General features: G+C 39.8%; 5 protein-coding genes across 5 annotated transcripts, besides 1 other annotated feature; 2 read left to right on the forward strand and 3 right to left on the reverse strand.

Annotated features, from left to right (window-relative positions):
• Nucleotides 1–68: 68 nt before the first annotated feature.
• BEWA_001320 (signal peptide-containing protein) lies at nt 69–1,998 on the reverse strand (the record flags this gene model as incomplete). The annotated part of the gene is made up of 2 exons (XM_004830334.1): nt 69–79; nt 123–1,998. 2 exons carry the CDS (start codon nt 1,996–1,998, stop codon nt 69–71), a joined length of 1,887 nt encoding a protein of 628 aa, XP_004830391.1.
• Nucleotides 1,999–2,206: 208 nt separating this feature from the next.
• Nucleotides 2,207–2,227: a sequence feature (AT_rich).
• Nucleotides 2,228–2,461: 234 nt separating this feature from the next.
• On the reverse strand, nt 2,462–4,314 carry BEWA_001330 (tRNA modification GTPase, putative; the record flags this gene model as incomplete). Its single annotated transcript, XM_004830335.1, has 7 exons — nt 2,462–2,555; nt 2,589–3,508; nt 3,542–3,607; nt 3,641–3,710; nt 3,744–3,840; nt 3,877–4,006; nt 4,042–4,314. The coding sequence occupies 7 exons, from the start codon at nt 4,312–4,314 to the stop codon at nt 2,462–2,464; spliced, it is 1,650 nt and encodes a 549-aa protein (XP_004830392.1).
• Nucleotides 4,315–4,604: 290 nt separating this feature from the next.
• BEWA_001340 (Fe/Mn superoxide dismutase, putative) lies at nt 4,605–5,584 on the forward strand (the record flags this gene model as incomplete). Its single annotated transcript, XM_004830336.1, has 5 exons — nt 4,605–4,653; nt 4,713–4,849; nt 4,892–5,261; nt 5,317–5,424; nt 5,460–5,584. 5 exons carry the CDS (start codon nt 4,605–4,607, stop codon nt 5,582–5,584), a joined length of 789 nt encoding a protein of 262 aa, XP_004830393.1.
• Nucleotides 5,585–6,098: 514 nt separating this feature from the next.
• On the forward strand, nt 6,099–6,832 carry BEWA_001350 (iron-dependent superoxide dismutase, putative; the record flags this gene model as incomplete). The annotated part of the gene is made up of 4 exons (XM_004830337.1): nt 6,099–6,113; nt 6,151–6,241; nt 6,355–6,666; nt 6,702–6,832. 4 exons carry the CDS (start codon nt 6,099–6,101, stop codon nt 6,830–6,832), a joined length of 549 nt encoding a protein of 182 aa, XP_004830394.1.
• Nucleotides 6,833–7,786: 954 nt separating this feature from the next.
• Nucleotides 7,787–8,206, reverse strand: BEWA_001360 (signal peptide-containing protein; the record flags this gene model as incomplete). The annotated part of the gene is made up of 1 exon (XM_004830338.1): nt 7,787–8,206. The coding sequence occupies one exon, from the start codon at nt 8,204–8,206 to the stop codon at nt 7,787–7,789; it is 420 nt and encodes a 139-aa protein (XP_004830395.1).
• Between the last annotated feature and the right edge of the window lie 8,411 nt (nt 8,207–16,617).

The raw sequence follows: 16,617 nt of genomic DNA on the forward strand, positions 1-16,617 counted from the left end.
TTTCCCTGGTTTTTCAGATTGCAGTTGCCTATTTGTTTTTCCCCTTTTTACATATTTTACTCTAGATTTTACATTGCCTCTGGTTTTTGCTGCTTCTAAATGACTACCATTCATTGATTTACCTGGATATTCGTAATTGTTTGTTGCTTCTGGTCTATCATCCTCGTCATTTACTAAAATTTTATCTTGTTTCAACTTAGGTTGGTTCTCAGTATCATTTTCATTTGATGCGGAAACCATTTTTGTATTTATTTTTGGTTCGTAAATTCCATTGGGGTATTCAAAAAGATCTGTCGCGTGGTTTGATCCAACTTGCAGAAACTCTATAGGATCCGAAGTCTCTTCCCATCCATTATCCTCCTTGACAAAGTACTTGTTTGTTACACTATTAGCATCTTCAATCACAACATGAAGTAGTTTATCAGAAATTAACTCAAGAAAATGGCAAATTGAGTTTTCAATTCCAGATTCCCAAATAGTTTCTTTTCCATCCACAATTTTGTTTACAAGGTAATTTGCTCTTGTGTAGAATTCAGTTTTATTCCCTGTTTTGATCATTTCGTATTTTAAATCATTATCATGACTCTGTTTGCCTTTATCTTCACTAGGTTTATCTTCCTCTCCATCTTCTTCGTCTTCTTTATCACCATTATCATTGTCGCCTTTCCTAGCTCCTTCAGATTTTGGTCCTTGCTCTCCGGTTTCCTCTTCATCGTCTTTGTCTTTATCGCTATCTTTGAGTTCATTTATTTGAGGAGTTGTATCGTAAATCATGAGATAATACAAATTTGGATCGATAGGTTTGGCTCTTCCCTGGTTCTGTGCTAACATTACACTGGATGGATCAAGGGATGATACATCCAAAACAACGTACTTTGGCCATCCTTCTAATTCATTCAGACGTATTTGGCGAAACGTATCAATGTCTATGCTGTACCATACATTCCTTCTTTTACAATAAAAATAGCTAATTTCATCGTCATCAATGTTTTTTGTCCTAATGTAAATCAGATGTGGAATAATCCTCATGGATATAGATATAACCTTAAGACATCTTTCGTTATTTTTTTGTTTCCAAACACAAGTTCCATTGTCCGAAACTTGGGTTATAAATGTATTTTCAAGTGGATAAAAAACAGTGGATGGAAGAGCTAAATCATATATGAACTTTGTGTCAGCTTTTCCTTGATACATATCTCTAACTACATCCAAATTTATCAGTTTATCTCTCGCAGTAGGAAGTAGGAACGTTGAAATCTCCTTTTCCCTATATCTACTCGGAGCCTTTGTCATTCTCCTGTAGAGTTTTTCATCTATTTTTATCCATTTTCCATGTAACCTTGTGTAATATATCATAGTTTCTGTCTGAAAGTTTGAGATAGTGATATCCAAATATAATTCGCTGTTGTTTGGAAACAAATTTGCTTTTACAAGAGTGTTTCCCATGTCAGATCTCCATATTACTGCGTTGTCATCAACAATCATGGTACAAAAATAGCCATTTATTGGTTTATATTTCACAAATTTTGGTTCTGTCACAGCAAAATACTTGGAAAATGCGACATCATCATCTTTGGCAATATCCAAAACTTTTTCCATCGGTGATTTCACTTGTAAGGATAAAAGTTTTACATAATATTCACGAATATCTATGCTAATCCACTTGTCTTCCCTCTTAATATAACATAATTCCACATTTTCTCGCGGGGAGGAGACCATTCTAATAGATAAAAGGTCATGTTCATCGTTTTGATACCGGTAAATTTCATTAATTTCCTCTTCAGTTTCGCTTGACTTCCAGATTATATTTCCGTTTTCAGTTACTTTTTCTATTATAGTATTACCGTACGCTTTATAAATTAAACCAACAATATCGCCTTCTCTTTTCATGGGCGATTTCAACACCCAATTTGTCACATTATCAATGTCAAGTGTTATTGATCTCTTTATCTCCGCGAGAGAAGCTCCTAAGAAAATAAAAACTATTAAAAACTTCATTTCTCTATTTTTAATACATATCTAGCAGTTAATTAATGAATGGCTCAGAATTATAATATTTTGCATGCAGAATCTATAGGCTAGTAATGTGAAATATGTAACATAAGAGTCAAATAGCGTACTACTAGCTTAAGTGGTTAAACGATGTTTTGACACATTTAAGCAGCTATTTAGCTGTTTGGCAACTATTATTTTGCTTAATTAGGTGTATTATTTATAATTTATTAAAGAGGCGGATACAAAAACTGAACTAAATTACACTGCCCTAAGTGTAGGTTATTCTAGATTACCTTCGCAGATTTTGAGGGATCTTCAGGCCTTCTAAAGAGTGGCGTTTCTTCGACCTAGCATCTGTCTCATAATCCTGATTACTTGACCATGAGAGATCTCGAGTTCATTTTCCATTTCCTCTTTGATACAACCACTATCAGATTGGATTTGTATTTTTATAAATCAATATTAGCTACTTTCCTATACAAAATGTCTTGAAGATTGAATCTAGTACATCCTCATTTGTTCTTTTGCCAACTATAAACTCTAGCTGATTTATACATTCCCTGAAAGTTTAAAGTAAAAGGTTCTGAACATACCTCAAATATTCTGAGATTATTTCTAGGTTTACTTCCCCTTTATTGAGCATTGATAGCGTAGAATTTATTGAATAAACTATGCTGTTCAGATGTGATTTATGCCTTTCATTATTTATAACTGGATCCATATCAAGATCAACCGAATTATTATCTTTAAGACTGTTGTGAATTGTAGAATAGACTTCATCCAACACCTTTTCTACACTTTCCCTTTCTAGATTGCAAACAGGTAATAGGCAAACATTTGACTTGAACGATAAAGTTTTTAATTCCATTCTAATATCATTTATGCACAACTCAAGCTGCTCTCTGCTTATCAAATCCTCCTTACTGATACAAACTATTATAATTGGTGTGAAATCCAAGTGTTCTCTAAATATTTTCAGAGCATGCTTCGATTCATCAGCTCTTGAAGGATCAAAGAAAAATATTATAACATTGCTTTCATTTAGCTTATCCAATGTCTTTTTAATTCCAATTTTCTCTATTAAATCATGATCATTAGGTAGGCTCTGCGATATTATACGAATGCCTGCTGTATCCAAAACTTTAAACTGGAATTCGTTACAGTTATAATTTGTTTCGATAATGTCTCTAGTTGTTCCTGGGACATCTGAAACTATACTTACATCTCTAGAACATAATGTATTCATAAAACTACTTTTTCCTGCATTAGGCGATCCCAATAAAATTAATTTAATTCCTCTATCTATAATTTCCCCTCTTTTATCATTCAAACGTTTGTTTATGTTTCCAAGTAATATGGTCAGTTCTTTTTTTATTAATTCGGATTCATATTCAGGTAGATTAAGGTCATTTGCACTATCCTCGTCAAAATCTATTCTTGCCTCCAATCTAGCAAGTATTCCAATAAGTGTGTTTGTCCATTCCTTGTAAATTGTTCCAAGCGAGCCGGAATACTATGAGTGATATAATGGCAAACAATAAAGTACCTTAAGGAACGCATCCCTCTTTTTATAATGGGAATCAGAAGCAATTAAGTCTCTTAATCCTTCGACCTATAAATTATGTTGCTATACCTAAAATCTAACCTGTGTCAAATCAAGCTTTCCGGAATAAAAGGCTCTTCTAGTAAATTCACCCTTTTCTGCTTGTCTTATTCTGTACAGTTATTTTCAGATGATATGTACTTACTTCAAATTGTGAGACTTTGATATGTGAATTAAATTTGAAAATAACTCTGATATTACACCTTTACTTCCATGCGTGTGTATTTCCACAACATCGTCCCCTGCGAATATTTGTAAGTAACGTAATTATTTTGTACCTGTATACGAGTTTGGTGATGGAAAGTATATTGTTATAGCGTTATCAATTGTACTCTTGTCCACAACAGAATATAATGTACAAAGTTTTGCTTCTCTTGGAGTCCATTTATTGAGATGCAACGATATATCCTGTTTATTTATGTACTATAATTCTTAAAACAAACGTCTTTTGTTGTTAAAAGTTTCAAAACTCTCAAGCTATCCGGACCGGATATTCTTACAACCGCTATTCCACATCCTCCCTTTGGGATGCAAGTACCAAGTCCATAAATTGTATGATCTTGTTGCAATGCATTAACGGGATGTCTTCCGTGTGTTCTCCTTAATTGTGTGAGAAACGGAGATTTTTGTGAAGAATTTAGACTAAAACATGTGACCCTAGCAAGGAAGAATGCAAGTGCTATTATCCACCACCTTTCTACGCAATGTGTAGACATAAGTTTCATAAGTATGGCCTATTGAGTTGCTTTCACCATTGCGATGACAGTTATGGCCACCGTGCCGGAGTCTTATGAGACAGAAATGCTGGTCATCAATGTGTCCAAGTTTTTGCTGTAAGAAATAAGATTTCCTCCTGTTAAAAATTTCTACACTATAGCAAATGCCGTATATAAGCGGAAACTTCTCTTGATGTCCGGGGAAATAAACAATCAGCCCTTCATTACCAGGATTCCACGCCACCATCAGGTGTATCGCTCTTATACTTGCAATATTTTGTGCTTTAGTTATGAAATTTTCCGCAAACCTAAATATTCATGGTCTTCAGCACTTTGTTGGTATGTTTTTCCCTATCCTTCCCTCAATATATCCATTTCACCATTAAATTCTCATTCAGAGTGTTTATTATGTTTGAATAAGTTATGCAAGGAACTATCTAGTACTTCACTACCGTATCTAAAGTTGACACATGATAGAATCTCTATTATAATAAAGACAAACGGGCTTATCGACTCTTATCTGGAAATCGATTCAGTATGTATCATATAGCTGCTATATCACACAATAATAATACAGACAGAACTATTTCAATGCCCATTCGTGCTAGAAAGTCAGACTAATAACGTCATTGTCTTAGAAGTAGATATAACTTCCCTTTATGACGCCTTGAATTCTGCGACTAGAAGCGAACATATAACCATCAAACTTATAAAGTATGTTTTACCCAGTCTAAAATCCCCAAGATATAGAGGTGGCTTTCTTTCGGTGAAGTTTACCGATCCTATATATCCTACAATCGTCATCACACTCGACGTACCAGTAAATCCAATAAACGAAGATATCAACAGAAACTCCGTAATACCCGTAATACCGCCGTGTAGCTGGAATATTGGTTTATCTAAACTCCAAAGTATTACGTATTTTTTGGAATCTGTCTACAAGATAGGTAGGAAGTCACGGAAATAACCCCTTTCTAATTCAAGCATATATGATTTTTTTAGGAAATGATTTAGTAGAATTCCAAGTAATACGTAATAGGTATACTCAAAACGACGCAGTTTCTGTTGATGGAAGTGTTTTTTATTCCAGCACGCTTAAATTGAGATCATGTAAGACCTTGTATAAACATGTCGACGTTTTGTAGTTGGAAATATTGCTGATCTAGAAACTATTTTTCACGGACTTCATATATTTTCCTCTCTACCAGGTTTAAGAAATGTTTGTAATACTAAACTTTGTAGACCAAGAACTTATTCACGACGAAAGTAGCATAAAGGCGTTCTTAAAAATTCATACACTGAATCTTTTGTGTCAAGTTTGTCTATTATGCAAAATTAACGTACTTTTAGAGTGTTATTGATTCTAATCTCCATAATAAAAACAAGGCTCTTATGATTGCAGGTATCTTTCTATCTTTTAATTTTATCTTAATCAGCTATCCCTGACGATATTGAAACTAGTCATTGGATTTATATAATTGTATCAATTATCAAGGTTTGTAAATTTCTACACAAAAGATTCATAATTTAGTTGGAGAGCTGTCAAATGGTATTTGCTATTCCAAATTACATCCAAGAAGAATGAAGTCTATATGTATATCCGTCGTACTTTTGATTCCCACGTTATATGCCTATATTAATATCACTGGTAGTAAGTTTATATTTTAAGATTTAACGACTCATTAGTATCCCAAAAGTTTTACCTGATAAAAAGTGGAAAACATGTCTCAGAAATTGGTGCACCAAAGGCAGCTGATATTAATCAAGAAGGGCCATTTGAGTTAATGGAGTTGCCATACGTTAGATATATATTTGTTTAAATTTAACAATGTGCAGGATCTTTGGTCATTATCCCCGGAAATTTCTGAGGAAACACTTTCTTTTCACTACCTTAAGCATCATGCAGGTTATGTCAAGAAACTTAACGGTAGAAAACTATCCCTTTAATACTCCTTATATAGAACTTTCAAAAAAGGACGTTTCAATAGCTAAAATGTCTTTAGATGGTATGAGTCATTTCTGTTATCCACTACTTTTTAGAGTTAATTAAGACTTCTAATGGACAAGTGTATAACATGGCAGCTCAAGTGTGGAATCATGACTTTTACTGGAATGGACTTACACCGTATGGTGGAGAACTTACAAATTTTGTCGAATCTATGATAACAGAGTCATTTGGATCATATTCAAATTTTACTCAAGAGCTAACAAAAATGGTTACACAACACTTTGGTAGCGGATGGATTTGGTTACTCTATGAAGAATCTAAAAATCCTCCTCTAAGGTTAATTGCTACGCAAGATGCAGAAAATCCCATTCGACTATTAAATGTACACCCGGTATTGGTTATAGGTTTGTTTTACTCTAGACTTTTTTAGCGGATGCAGATGTTTGGGAACACGCGTACTACATAGATTATAGGAATGACCGTAAAGCCTATGTCAACGGGTGGCTGAAAAAAGTCAACTGGAAACGTGTAGAAACGTTGATTAATAATTCTAGGGAACAAACATTTTGAGTGACCCATACGAATACTTTAAATACCTTGTACATATTATATACTCTACATTTTTTACAGCTTACCTATGTTATAATACTTCCTTGTCGTTGTTAGTACCTACTCGATCCTCCGCTTCTTTCCATCATGGAATCACCTTACCGCATATGGTTCACTGGTCATCCTGGTGCTCCATAGAAGGGAGACTACTGGCTCACCAGTAGGCTTCTGGAGCACTAGTGTACAGAACAACAGGAGTAGGATCATGAGTCAACAAAGGAGCGTCTTAAGGAATGATCATAGATTATTTATCCTTGCAGATCCTACAATCTCTTCAGGAGTCCAAGTAGTATTACATTCCTCTTCTCTGTCATCCGTCCATGAATGAATAATGGGTTATGAATGTCATCAGAATAAGGAGTATAGACATGTAAAGAAGACTACCATTAATTGAGCATGCACACTCCAATGGAATATAAAGAAGATACCGAATTATAGAACTGCAGTATTGATAGATATCCATATAAATTCCTACGGAACATCCACTGTGGACTCCCTAAGACAACAAATTACCTACCCCGTACGTACCGGATTGTTATTAGATCCTACACCCTTCTTGACTCCTACGGATTTTCCGTAGGTTTGGGGGATAATCAGAACAGGCCTTTATAAATAAGATTTTCGACTGTATTTCGACTGACTCCCTAAGAAGAGAGGTTTTGTGCTAATGCTGCCTTTTATCACCATGATGTAAAGAGTGCTCCAGAGGGAAGTATCCATAAGTAGCTATTGAACAGCTTGAGATGAAAATAGGATTATGAGACCCCTGGTAAAGCTCTTCCACAGAAAGCTGATCACACCATTCTCGGGATTCTTTAGCTTCTTATCATAATCATTCTTCTCTACGGATCTCCATCCATAAGCAGTCTGTTCAAAGTACTTATCATCAGCATTTCTAAGAGAAATTAAAAGTACTTATGACTTTCCCTTGGATGACAATGTTGCAGATAGGAACTTTTGATAATCTTCATCTTTCTTCCATAGTTCCTTATCACCATCTACAACAGAGGTTACTTTGGAAGCACCCGTTGGATAATACTCCTTCTTCTCCACTTCATTCCTACTAGCTCTGAGAATATCCACCTTTGTCATATCAGGATGAGCAAGATCTATAGCATCATCACCTTGTCCAGCCGACTGAGTAACAGGAGTCGCTGGTTTAGCAGCTTGTCCTTGTTGAGTAGGTGGAGTACTAATATTCTCCGTAGAGACTTCATTAGAACCTCCTTGTTCTGCTTGATCAGTAACTTCGTCATCTCTAGTACCTCCTCCAAGACACCCTGCACTGCACAATCTTACTAAACATGCTGTCCATAGTATTGCAAGGATCCTCATTCTGCAATACCAATACCAGGAAGAATGAGTAACAATGCATGGGGTAATGAGTTATAGTTCTTCCTTCCATTCTCTTCTTAGGCGGCCTAATTTCCTCTACTGAGTTTCCCAAGTATCTTTGTCACTGGAATAAAATGTGGTCATTCTGTGGAGCCTTCAGTTGTTGATGATGTCTGATAGAGATCCGCACAGAAGACTCTTCCTAGGAATGGTCAGTAGCTAAAGGCTCCTCTTAAGCTTCCTCCTACACTGTAATGAGTGGCTTAGTCAAAGACGGGAATAACACAAATCTACTCTACTTTTCGCATAACAACTGACATCTTGTTCGTCATAGCCAAGGAATCTCACGGTTTATGTACTATTAAAAGGGTTCTATGTACAAATTCACACGGTCTTCCTGGAGCTACTTATGGACTTGTCTAATCGGTAATCTTCCTGGATGACATAATTGTCTACTAGGCTGTCTATCATGTTGGCGGTTTCCACATATATGCTCCCTTCTTGAGGGAGATTCTACATTCAAATTAGACTGTCATATGGTCATTCTGCATACATGGATGGTTTATCCATGGAAACACTGGTACTACTCTCCAGGAGTCCAAGTAGTAGAACATTCTTCCTTACCTTCAGTATTTAAGCTGGTGCTTTCCAAGGTGTCTGCATAATGCTACTATTAGATTATGCTACAGACTCTTCTGGCATGATGCTCTCAGAGATACTAAGAATAACACTACCCCCTACCGGGCATGATAGTCCACCGAAGGTGGAATGGAGGCTCTCCATTAGAGTCCATTAAAGAGTCCCCGAAGGGTACCAGGAATGGTCAGTACACCTCACTCTGTTCGCCTAGGCTCCCATACTCCGTATACTCGCCATACCCCTACGGGGAGAATACTCATTCAGACCCTTCACTGACGGATAATCAATGAGTAGAAAAAGCGGAGTGAAACGACATTATTATGAGTCTCTTTGGAGGACTTGAAAGTTGAGAAATCGGGCTAAAGTGTGTACAGCTAGCTGAATGAATGCGAACTACGGAGTAGTGAGCATAGTGAAATGTCCCGAAGAATGAGGGACTGAGCGACTAACAGGATCTCTTCCTCACTCCGTAGGAGTGTCTCTATTCCTAGACTCCCCTCCGGTCAGCATGCATGCATGTTAGTGTCTCTGAGTAGAGAAGAGGTGGTGACTATACGCAGTATAGGAGCCTGAGTGGTCACATACTCTCACTCTAGTAGTCTCTTATGGAGACTCTCAGTAGTCATTCTGGAGGTTGTCTGCAGAATAGATGATAGTGAGAATCTTTCTTAGTACTGAGTCATTCATGCATGTTAGTGTCTCCTAGTCTCCATAGATAGCATCTCTAGAAGACTCTCATGAAGAGACTTCCCCGACAGGGGAATAATGATGCTCAGGAAGAGTCTACCACCGAAGGTGGAATAGAGAATCTCCCTACCGGGGAAGATGTTCCATAGAGTCTTCTAGAGAGACTAATGAAGATCTACACTCTATCGAGTGAAAACAGTACCCCATGGGTACCACTAGAGACACTAACACTCCTACGGAGTGAGGAAGAGTCTATGGAGTGAGGAAGAGACTACTAGTAGGAAGAGCTCCTGTTAGTCGCTCAGGCTCACTCTGTTCGCCAGGTCGCCATCTGGGGATAATTACCCCCCGATCCACCGAGTGGTAGTTATCCGGGCCAAGTCAAGTAAATGTTGGGTTTTGGAGACTTTTAGCAGTCTCCCGACTATGAGAAATTTCTGATTTTCAAGGCGTTAAATCCCAAAAACCATGTGTTTCTTTTTGCAATTTGTGACTGTGGGGATCGGCATTTTAAAGGCTAAAAAAATGAAAATTCCCAAACTGATTCAAAATTCTTAACAGGTGACAGATAGACAGGACTATTCTTCACTCCGTAGGAGTGTTAGTCTTCTTCGGAGACTCTTTATTCCCCTTCAGGGGAGGTGGTGTAGTAGTCTTCCCACCCCGTAGGGGAGTGTCTCTATTCCCCGTTAGGGGGAGTACTACCATTCTCCTAGGAGTACCTACCCCACATGCATGCAGTATTCCTACCCCGTAGGGAGATTCTCTAGTACTCCTCCGGAGACTCTTGGGGGGTGAGTATCTTCTGCCCTGTTGGGCAGTGTCTCCCTTCTAGGTACCTCATAGAGACTCTTCCTTTCCCGGTAGGGGAGATTCTCTATTCCACCTTCGGGGGAGTAGTCTTCACTAGTGGTGATAACCACTTCGTGGTACCATTCTTATGAGTCTCTTATGCGACCATAGGGAGCATGAATGCTAACCGAAGGGGAGACTATAGACATTCTCCTACCCCTTCGGGGGGTGAGTGTCTCCCTTCTAGGGATCATTCTTCCCACCCCTTCGGGGAAGTCTCTTCATGAGTATCATCATCAGTACCCATTCCTCACTCAGCAGTATCATCATCCATGGCCATGAGTTGACCACCATGTAGTCACAAGTATGGTAAGTAGTGCCTCATCAGTGTTACCGAAGGGAACATAATGCACATGCACTACAGGGTACCTTACACTCCATAGAGAGTCTTAGTACCCATTCTGGTATCCAGTGACTACACATCATTCTGCATAGTACCTCTCTATTCCATAGAGAATTTTCTATCCATGGTCTCCATACTGAGCATCCATACAGAGTAGTATCTAGAGACACTATGATCACCATGCATGGTCAACCTAGTATCCCTGTTAGAGAGTCAGTATCTTCCATGAGATTCTCTATCAGTACTCCTTCGGAGTTAGTACCCCTTCGGTCATGAGTGTCCTCATCCATGGCCTGCATACTATGACTACACATCATTCTGCATAGTACCTCTCTATTCCATAGAGAATTTTCTATCCATGATCTCCATACTGAGCATTCCTCACTCCATGGGGAGTCTATAGACACTATACATGGTACTCACATGCATGGTCAACCTAGTATTCAGTGAGTGCAGGGTCATTGTAACCACGTAGTGGTCAGTGGTATGGTCAACTGAACATGATGGGTGGCACACTATGCATGATCCACCATCTCCATAGTATGACTACACATGCATTAGTGCATGACCCAGTATGTATAATGGGTACTCATTCTGCATTACATGAGTAGTAAACACTCACTTTGTATAGGCATCTTACAGACTCCACAATGGTCCATTGAGTGATGAGTATACTCCATAAGTCTCCATTAGGTACTCATGGTTACCACAGTCACTGGAGTGAACAGATTCCTAGTCTCCATTCCATGAGAATCTTATGGTCACTATGGTCCACAAACATGGAGTTACTCCCTATGGAGTAAGTCTCCACTCCCCGTTAGGGATCATTCTTCACTCGATAGAGTGTAGACTTTTTATTAGTATCTCTGAGAGTATCATGCCCGGTAGGGGGAGTGTCTTCTGCCCTGTCGGGGTACTGACTACCATTCATGCCCCGTTAGGGGATACTCTACATTCTGTACATGATACATGCACTCCAGTGAGTGGACTACTCATACTACCAGATGCCCATACCACATACCATACTGGGAGCTGAATGGTCACCTAGCTCATCTATTACTTCGTTCACATTCTATACATGCTCTACCACTCTCCTACTGTCTCCATGTTAATACTCACCAGTACCATGACTGAATGTTGTACAGTGGTCAGGTAACAGACACCCCTCCAGGCATCACTCACAAAGTAGTCATGCCATGTCACCAATTCCAGACTTGTGAACACCCTGGTAGATGGTCTCTCATCTCCATACTACATAGTCACCTCACCATGCATACTTACAACCCATCCAGTCATAGTACTGACATTAAAAACTACACCCTAGCCTAGGTATAATACAGATATACTCACCCTCACTATGTGGTTACCACACCACTACACCGTAGGTGACATGTTCAATATGGATGACAGTCTGTATGAATGTTCAATATCCCCTGCAAGGGGACTACTCATTATGGTCACCATGCAATACCAGATACCAACACATATCCAAAACTCATACAATACACACTTACAAAAGATGTAATGGTATGGTGTATACTGAGTAACTAGTATGTAGAAATATGGTACCATTCACCGTATTGTCAAATGTGTGACATCACTAATCTGGACTAGTAACCTATTACATATCCGTTACCATGGATACATCTCATCTCACTATATAGTAACAATATGTTAGTACCATGATTCTACAATTATTCATTAGTATGGTAGTATAACTATTGGTGACCACAAGATGAGGAACTCGTATTACTAGTGTTCACAATGTTACATTTCTGATACACCCACTATTATAGTAGTGACATGGTATCTACTATTGTAACATAACTGATAATACACCATACCATTACATCTTTTGTAAGTATGTATTGTATGAGTTTTGGATGTGTTGGTATCTGATATTGCATGGTGACCATAATGAGTAGTCCCCTTGCAGGGGATATTGAACATTCATACAGACTGTCATCCATATTGAACATGTCACCTACGGTGTAGTGGTGTGGTAACCACATAGTGAGGGTGAGTATATCTGTATTATACCTAGGCTAGGGTGTAGTTTTTAATGTCAGTACTATGACTGGATGGGTTGTAAGTATGCATGGTGAGGTGACTATGTAGTATGGAGATGAGAGACCATCTACCAGGGTGTTCACAAGTCTGGAATTGGTGACATGGCATGACTACTTTGTGAGTGATGCCTGGAGGGGTGTCTGTTACCTGACCACTGTACAACATTCAGTCATGGTACTGGTGAGTATTAACATGGAGACAGTAGGAGAGTGGTAGAGCATGTATAGAATGTGAACGAAGTAATAGATGAGCTAGGTGACCATTCAGCTCCCAGTATGGTATGTGGTATGGGCATCTGGTAGTATGAGTAGTCCACTCACTGGAGTGCATGTATCATGTACAGAATGTAGAGTATCCCCTAACGGGGCATGAATGGTAGTCAGTACCCCGACAGGGCAGAAGACACTCCCCCTACCGGGCATGATACTCTCAGAGATACTAATAAAAAGTCTACACTCTATCGAGTGAAGAATGATCCCTAACGGGGAGTGGAGACTTACTCCATAGGGAGTAACTCCATGTTTGTGGACCATAGTGACCATAAGATTCTCATGGAATGGAGACTAGGAATCTGTTCACTCCAGTGACTGTGGTAACCATGAGTACCTAATGGAGACTTATGGAGTATACTCATCACTCAATGGACCATTGTGGAGTCTGTAAGATGCCTATACAAAGTGAGTGTTTACTACTCATGTAATGCAGAATGAGTACCCATTATACATACTGGGTCATGCACTAATGCATGTGTAGTCATACTATGGAGATGGTGGATCATGCATAGTGTGCCACCCATCATGTTCAGTTGACCATACCACTGACCACTACGTGGTTACAATGACCCTGCACTCACTGAATACTAGGTTGACCATGCATGTGAGTACCATGTATAGTGTCTATAGACTCCCCATGGAGTGAGGAATGCTCAGTATGGAGATCATGGATAGAAAATTCTCTATGGAATAGAGAGGTACTATGCAGAATGATGTGTAGTCATAGTATGCAGGCCATGGATGAGGACACTCATGACCGAAGGGGTACTAACTCCGAAGGAGTACTGATAGAGAATCTCATGGAAGATACTGACTCTCTAACAGGGATACTAGGTTGACCATGCATGGTGATCATAGTGTCTCTAGATACTACTCTGTATGGATGCTCAGTATGGAGACCATGGATAGAAAATTCTCTATGGAATAGAGAGGTACTATGCAGAATGATGTGTAGTCACTGGATACCAGAATGGGTACTAAGACTCTCTATGGAGTGTAAGGTACCCTGTAGTGCATGTGCATTATGTTCCCTTCGGTAACACTGATGAGGCACTACTTACCATACTTGTGACTACATGGTGGTCAACTCATGGCCATGGATGATGATACTGCTGAGTGAGGAATGGGTACTGATGATGATACTCATGAAGAGACTTCCCCGAAGGGGTGGGAAGAATGATCCCTAGAAGGGAGACACTCACCCCCCGAAGGGGTAGGAGAATGTCTATAGTCTCCCCTTCGGTTAGCATTCATGCTCCCTATGGTCGCATAAGAGACTCATAAGAATGGTACCACGAAGTGGTTATCACCACTAGTGAAGACTACTCCCCCGAAGGTGGAATAGAGAATCTCCCCTACCGGGAAAGGAAGAGTCTCTATGAGGTACCTAGAAGGGAGACACTGCCCAACAGGGCAGAAGATACTCACCCCCCAAGAGTCTCCGGAGGAGTACTAGAGAATCTCCCTACGGGGTAGGAATACTGCATGCATGTGGGGTAGGTACTCCTAGGAGAATGGTAGTACTCCCCCTAACGGGGAATAGAGACACTCCCCTACGGGGTGGGAAGACTACTACACCACCTCCCCTGAAGGGGAATAAAGAGTCTCCGAAGAAGACTAACACTCCTACGGAGTGAAGAATAGTCCTGTCTATCTGTCACCTGTTAAGAATTTTGAATCAGTTTGGGAATTTTCATTTTTTTAGCCTTTAAAATGCCGATCCCCACAGTCACAAATTGCAAAAAGAAACACATGGTTTTTGGGATTTAACGCCTTGAAAATCAGAAATTTCTCATAGTCGGGAGACTGCTAAAAGTCTCCAAAACCCAACATTTACTTGACTTGGCCCGGATAACTACCACTCGGTGGATCGGGGGGTAATTATCCCCAGATGGCGACCTGGCGAACAGAGTGAGCCTGAGCGACTAACAGGAGCTCTTCCTACTAGTAGTCTCTTCCTCACTCCATAGACTCTTCCTCACTCCGTAGGAGTGTTAGTGTCTCTAGTGGTACCCATGGGGTACTGTTTTCACTCGATAGAGTGTAGATCTTCATTAGTCTCTCTAGAAGACTCTATGGAACATCTTCCCCGGTAGGGAGATTCTCTATTCCACCTTCGGTGGTAGACTCTTCCTGAGCATCATTATTCCCCTGTCGGGGAAGTCTCTTCATGAGAGTCTTCTAGAGATGCTATCTATGGAGACTAGGAGACACTAACATGCATGAATGACTCAGTACTAAGAAAGATTCTCACTATCATCTATTCTGCAGACAACCTCCAGAATGACTACTGAGAGTCTCCATAAGAGACTACTAGAGTGAGAGTATGTGACCACTCAGGCTCCTATACTGCGTATAGTCACCACCTCTTCTCTACTCAGAGACACTAACATGCATGCATGCTGACCGGAGGGGAGTCTAGGAATAGAGACACTCCTACGGAGTGAGGAAGAGATCCTGTTAGTCGCTCAGTCCCTCATTCTTCGGGACATTTCACTATGCTCACTACTCCGTAGTTCGCATTCATTCAGCTAGCTGTACACACTTTAGCCCGATTTCTCAACTTTCAAGTCCTCCAAAGAGACTCATAATAATGTCGTTTCACTCCGCTTTTTCTACTCATTGATTATCCGTCAGTGAAGGGTCTGAATGAGTATTCTCCCCGTAGGGGTATGGCGAGTATACGGAGTATGGGAGCCTAGGCGAACAGAGTGAGGTGTACTGACCATTCCTGGTACCCTTCGGGGACTCTTTAATGGACTCTAATGGAGAGCCTCCATTCCACCTTCGGTGGACTATCATGCCCGGTAGGGGGTAGTGTTATTCTTAGTATCTCTGAGAGCATCATGCCAGAAGAGTCTGTAGCATAATCTAATAGTAGCATTATGCAGACACCTTGGAAAGCACCAGCTTAAATACTGAAGGTAAGGAAGAATGTTCTACTACTTGGACTCCTGGAGAGTAGTACCAGTGTTTCCATGGATAAACCATCCATGTATGCAGAATGACCATATGACAGTCTAATTTGAATGTAGAATCTCCCTCAAGAAGGGAGCATATATGTGGAAACCGCCAACATGATAGACAGCCTAGTAGACAATTATGTCATCCAGGAAGATTACCGATTAGACAAGTCCATAAGTAGCTCCAGGAAGACCGTGTGAATTTGTACATAGAACCCTTTTAATAGTACATAAACCGTGAGATTCCTTGGCTATGACGAACAAGATGTCAGTTGTTATGCGAAAAGTAGAGTAGATTTGTGTTATTCCCGTCTTTGACTAAGCCACTCATTACAGTGTAGGAGGAAGCTTAAGAGGAGCCTTTAGCTACTGACCATTCCTAGGAAGAGTCTTCTGTGCGGATCTCTATCAGACATCATCAACAACTGAAGGCTCCACAGAATGACCACATTTTATTCCAGTGACAAAGATACTTGGGAAACTCAGTAGAGGAAATTAGGCCGCCTAAGAAGAGAATGGAAGGAAGAACTATAACTCATTACCCCATGCATTGTTACTCATTCTTCCTGGTATTGGTATTGCAGA

This window comes from Theileria equi, chromosome 3, assembly GCF_000342415.1.
Source record: "Theileria equi strain WA chromosome 3, complete sequence".
NCBI lineage: Eukaryota > Apicomplexa > Aconoidasida > Piroplasmida > Theileriidae > Theileria > Theileria equi.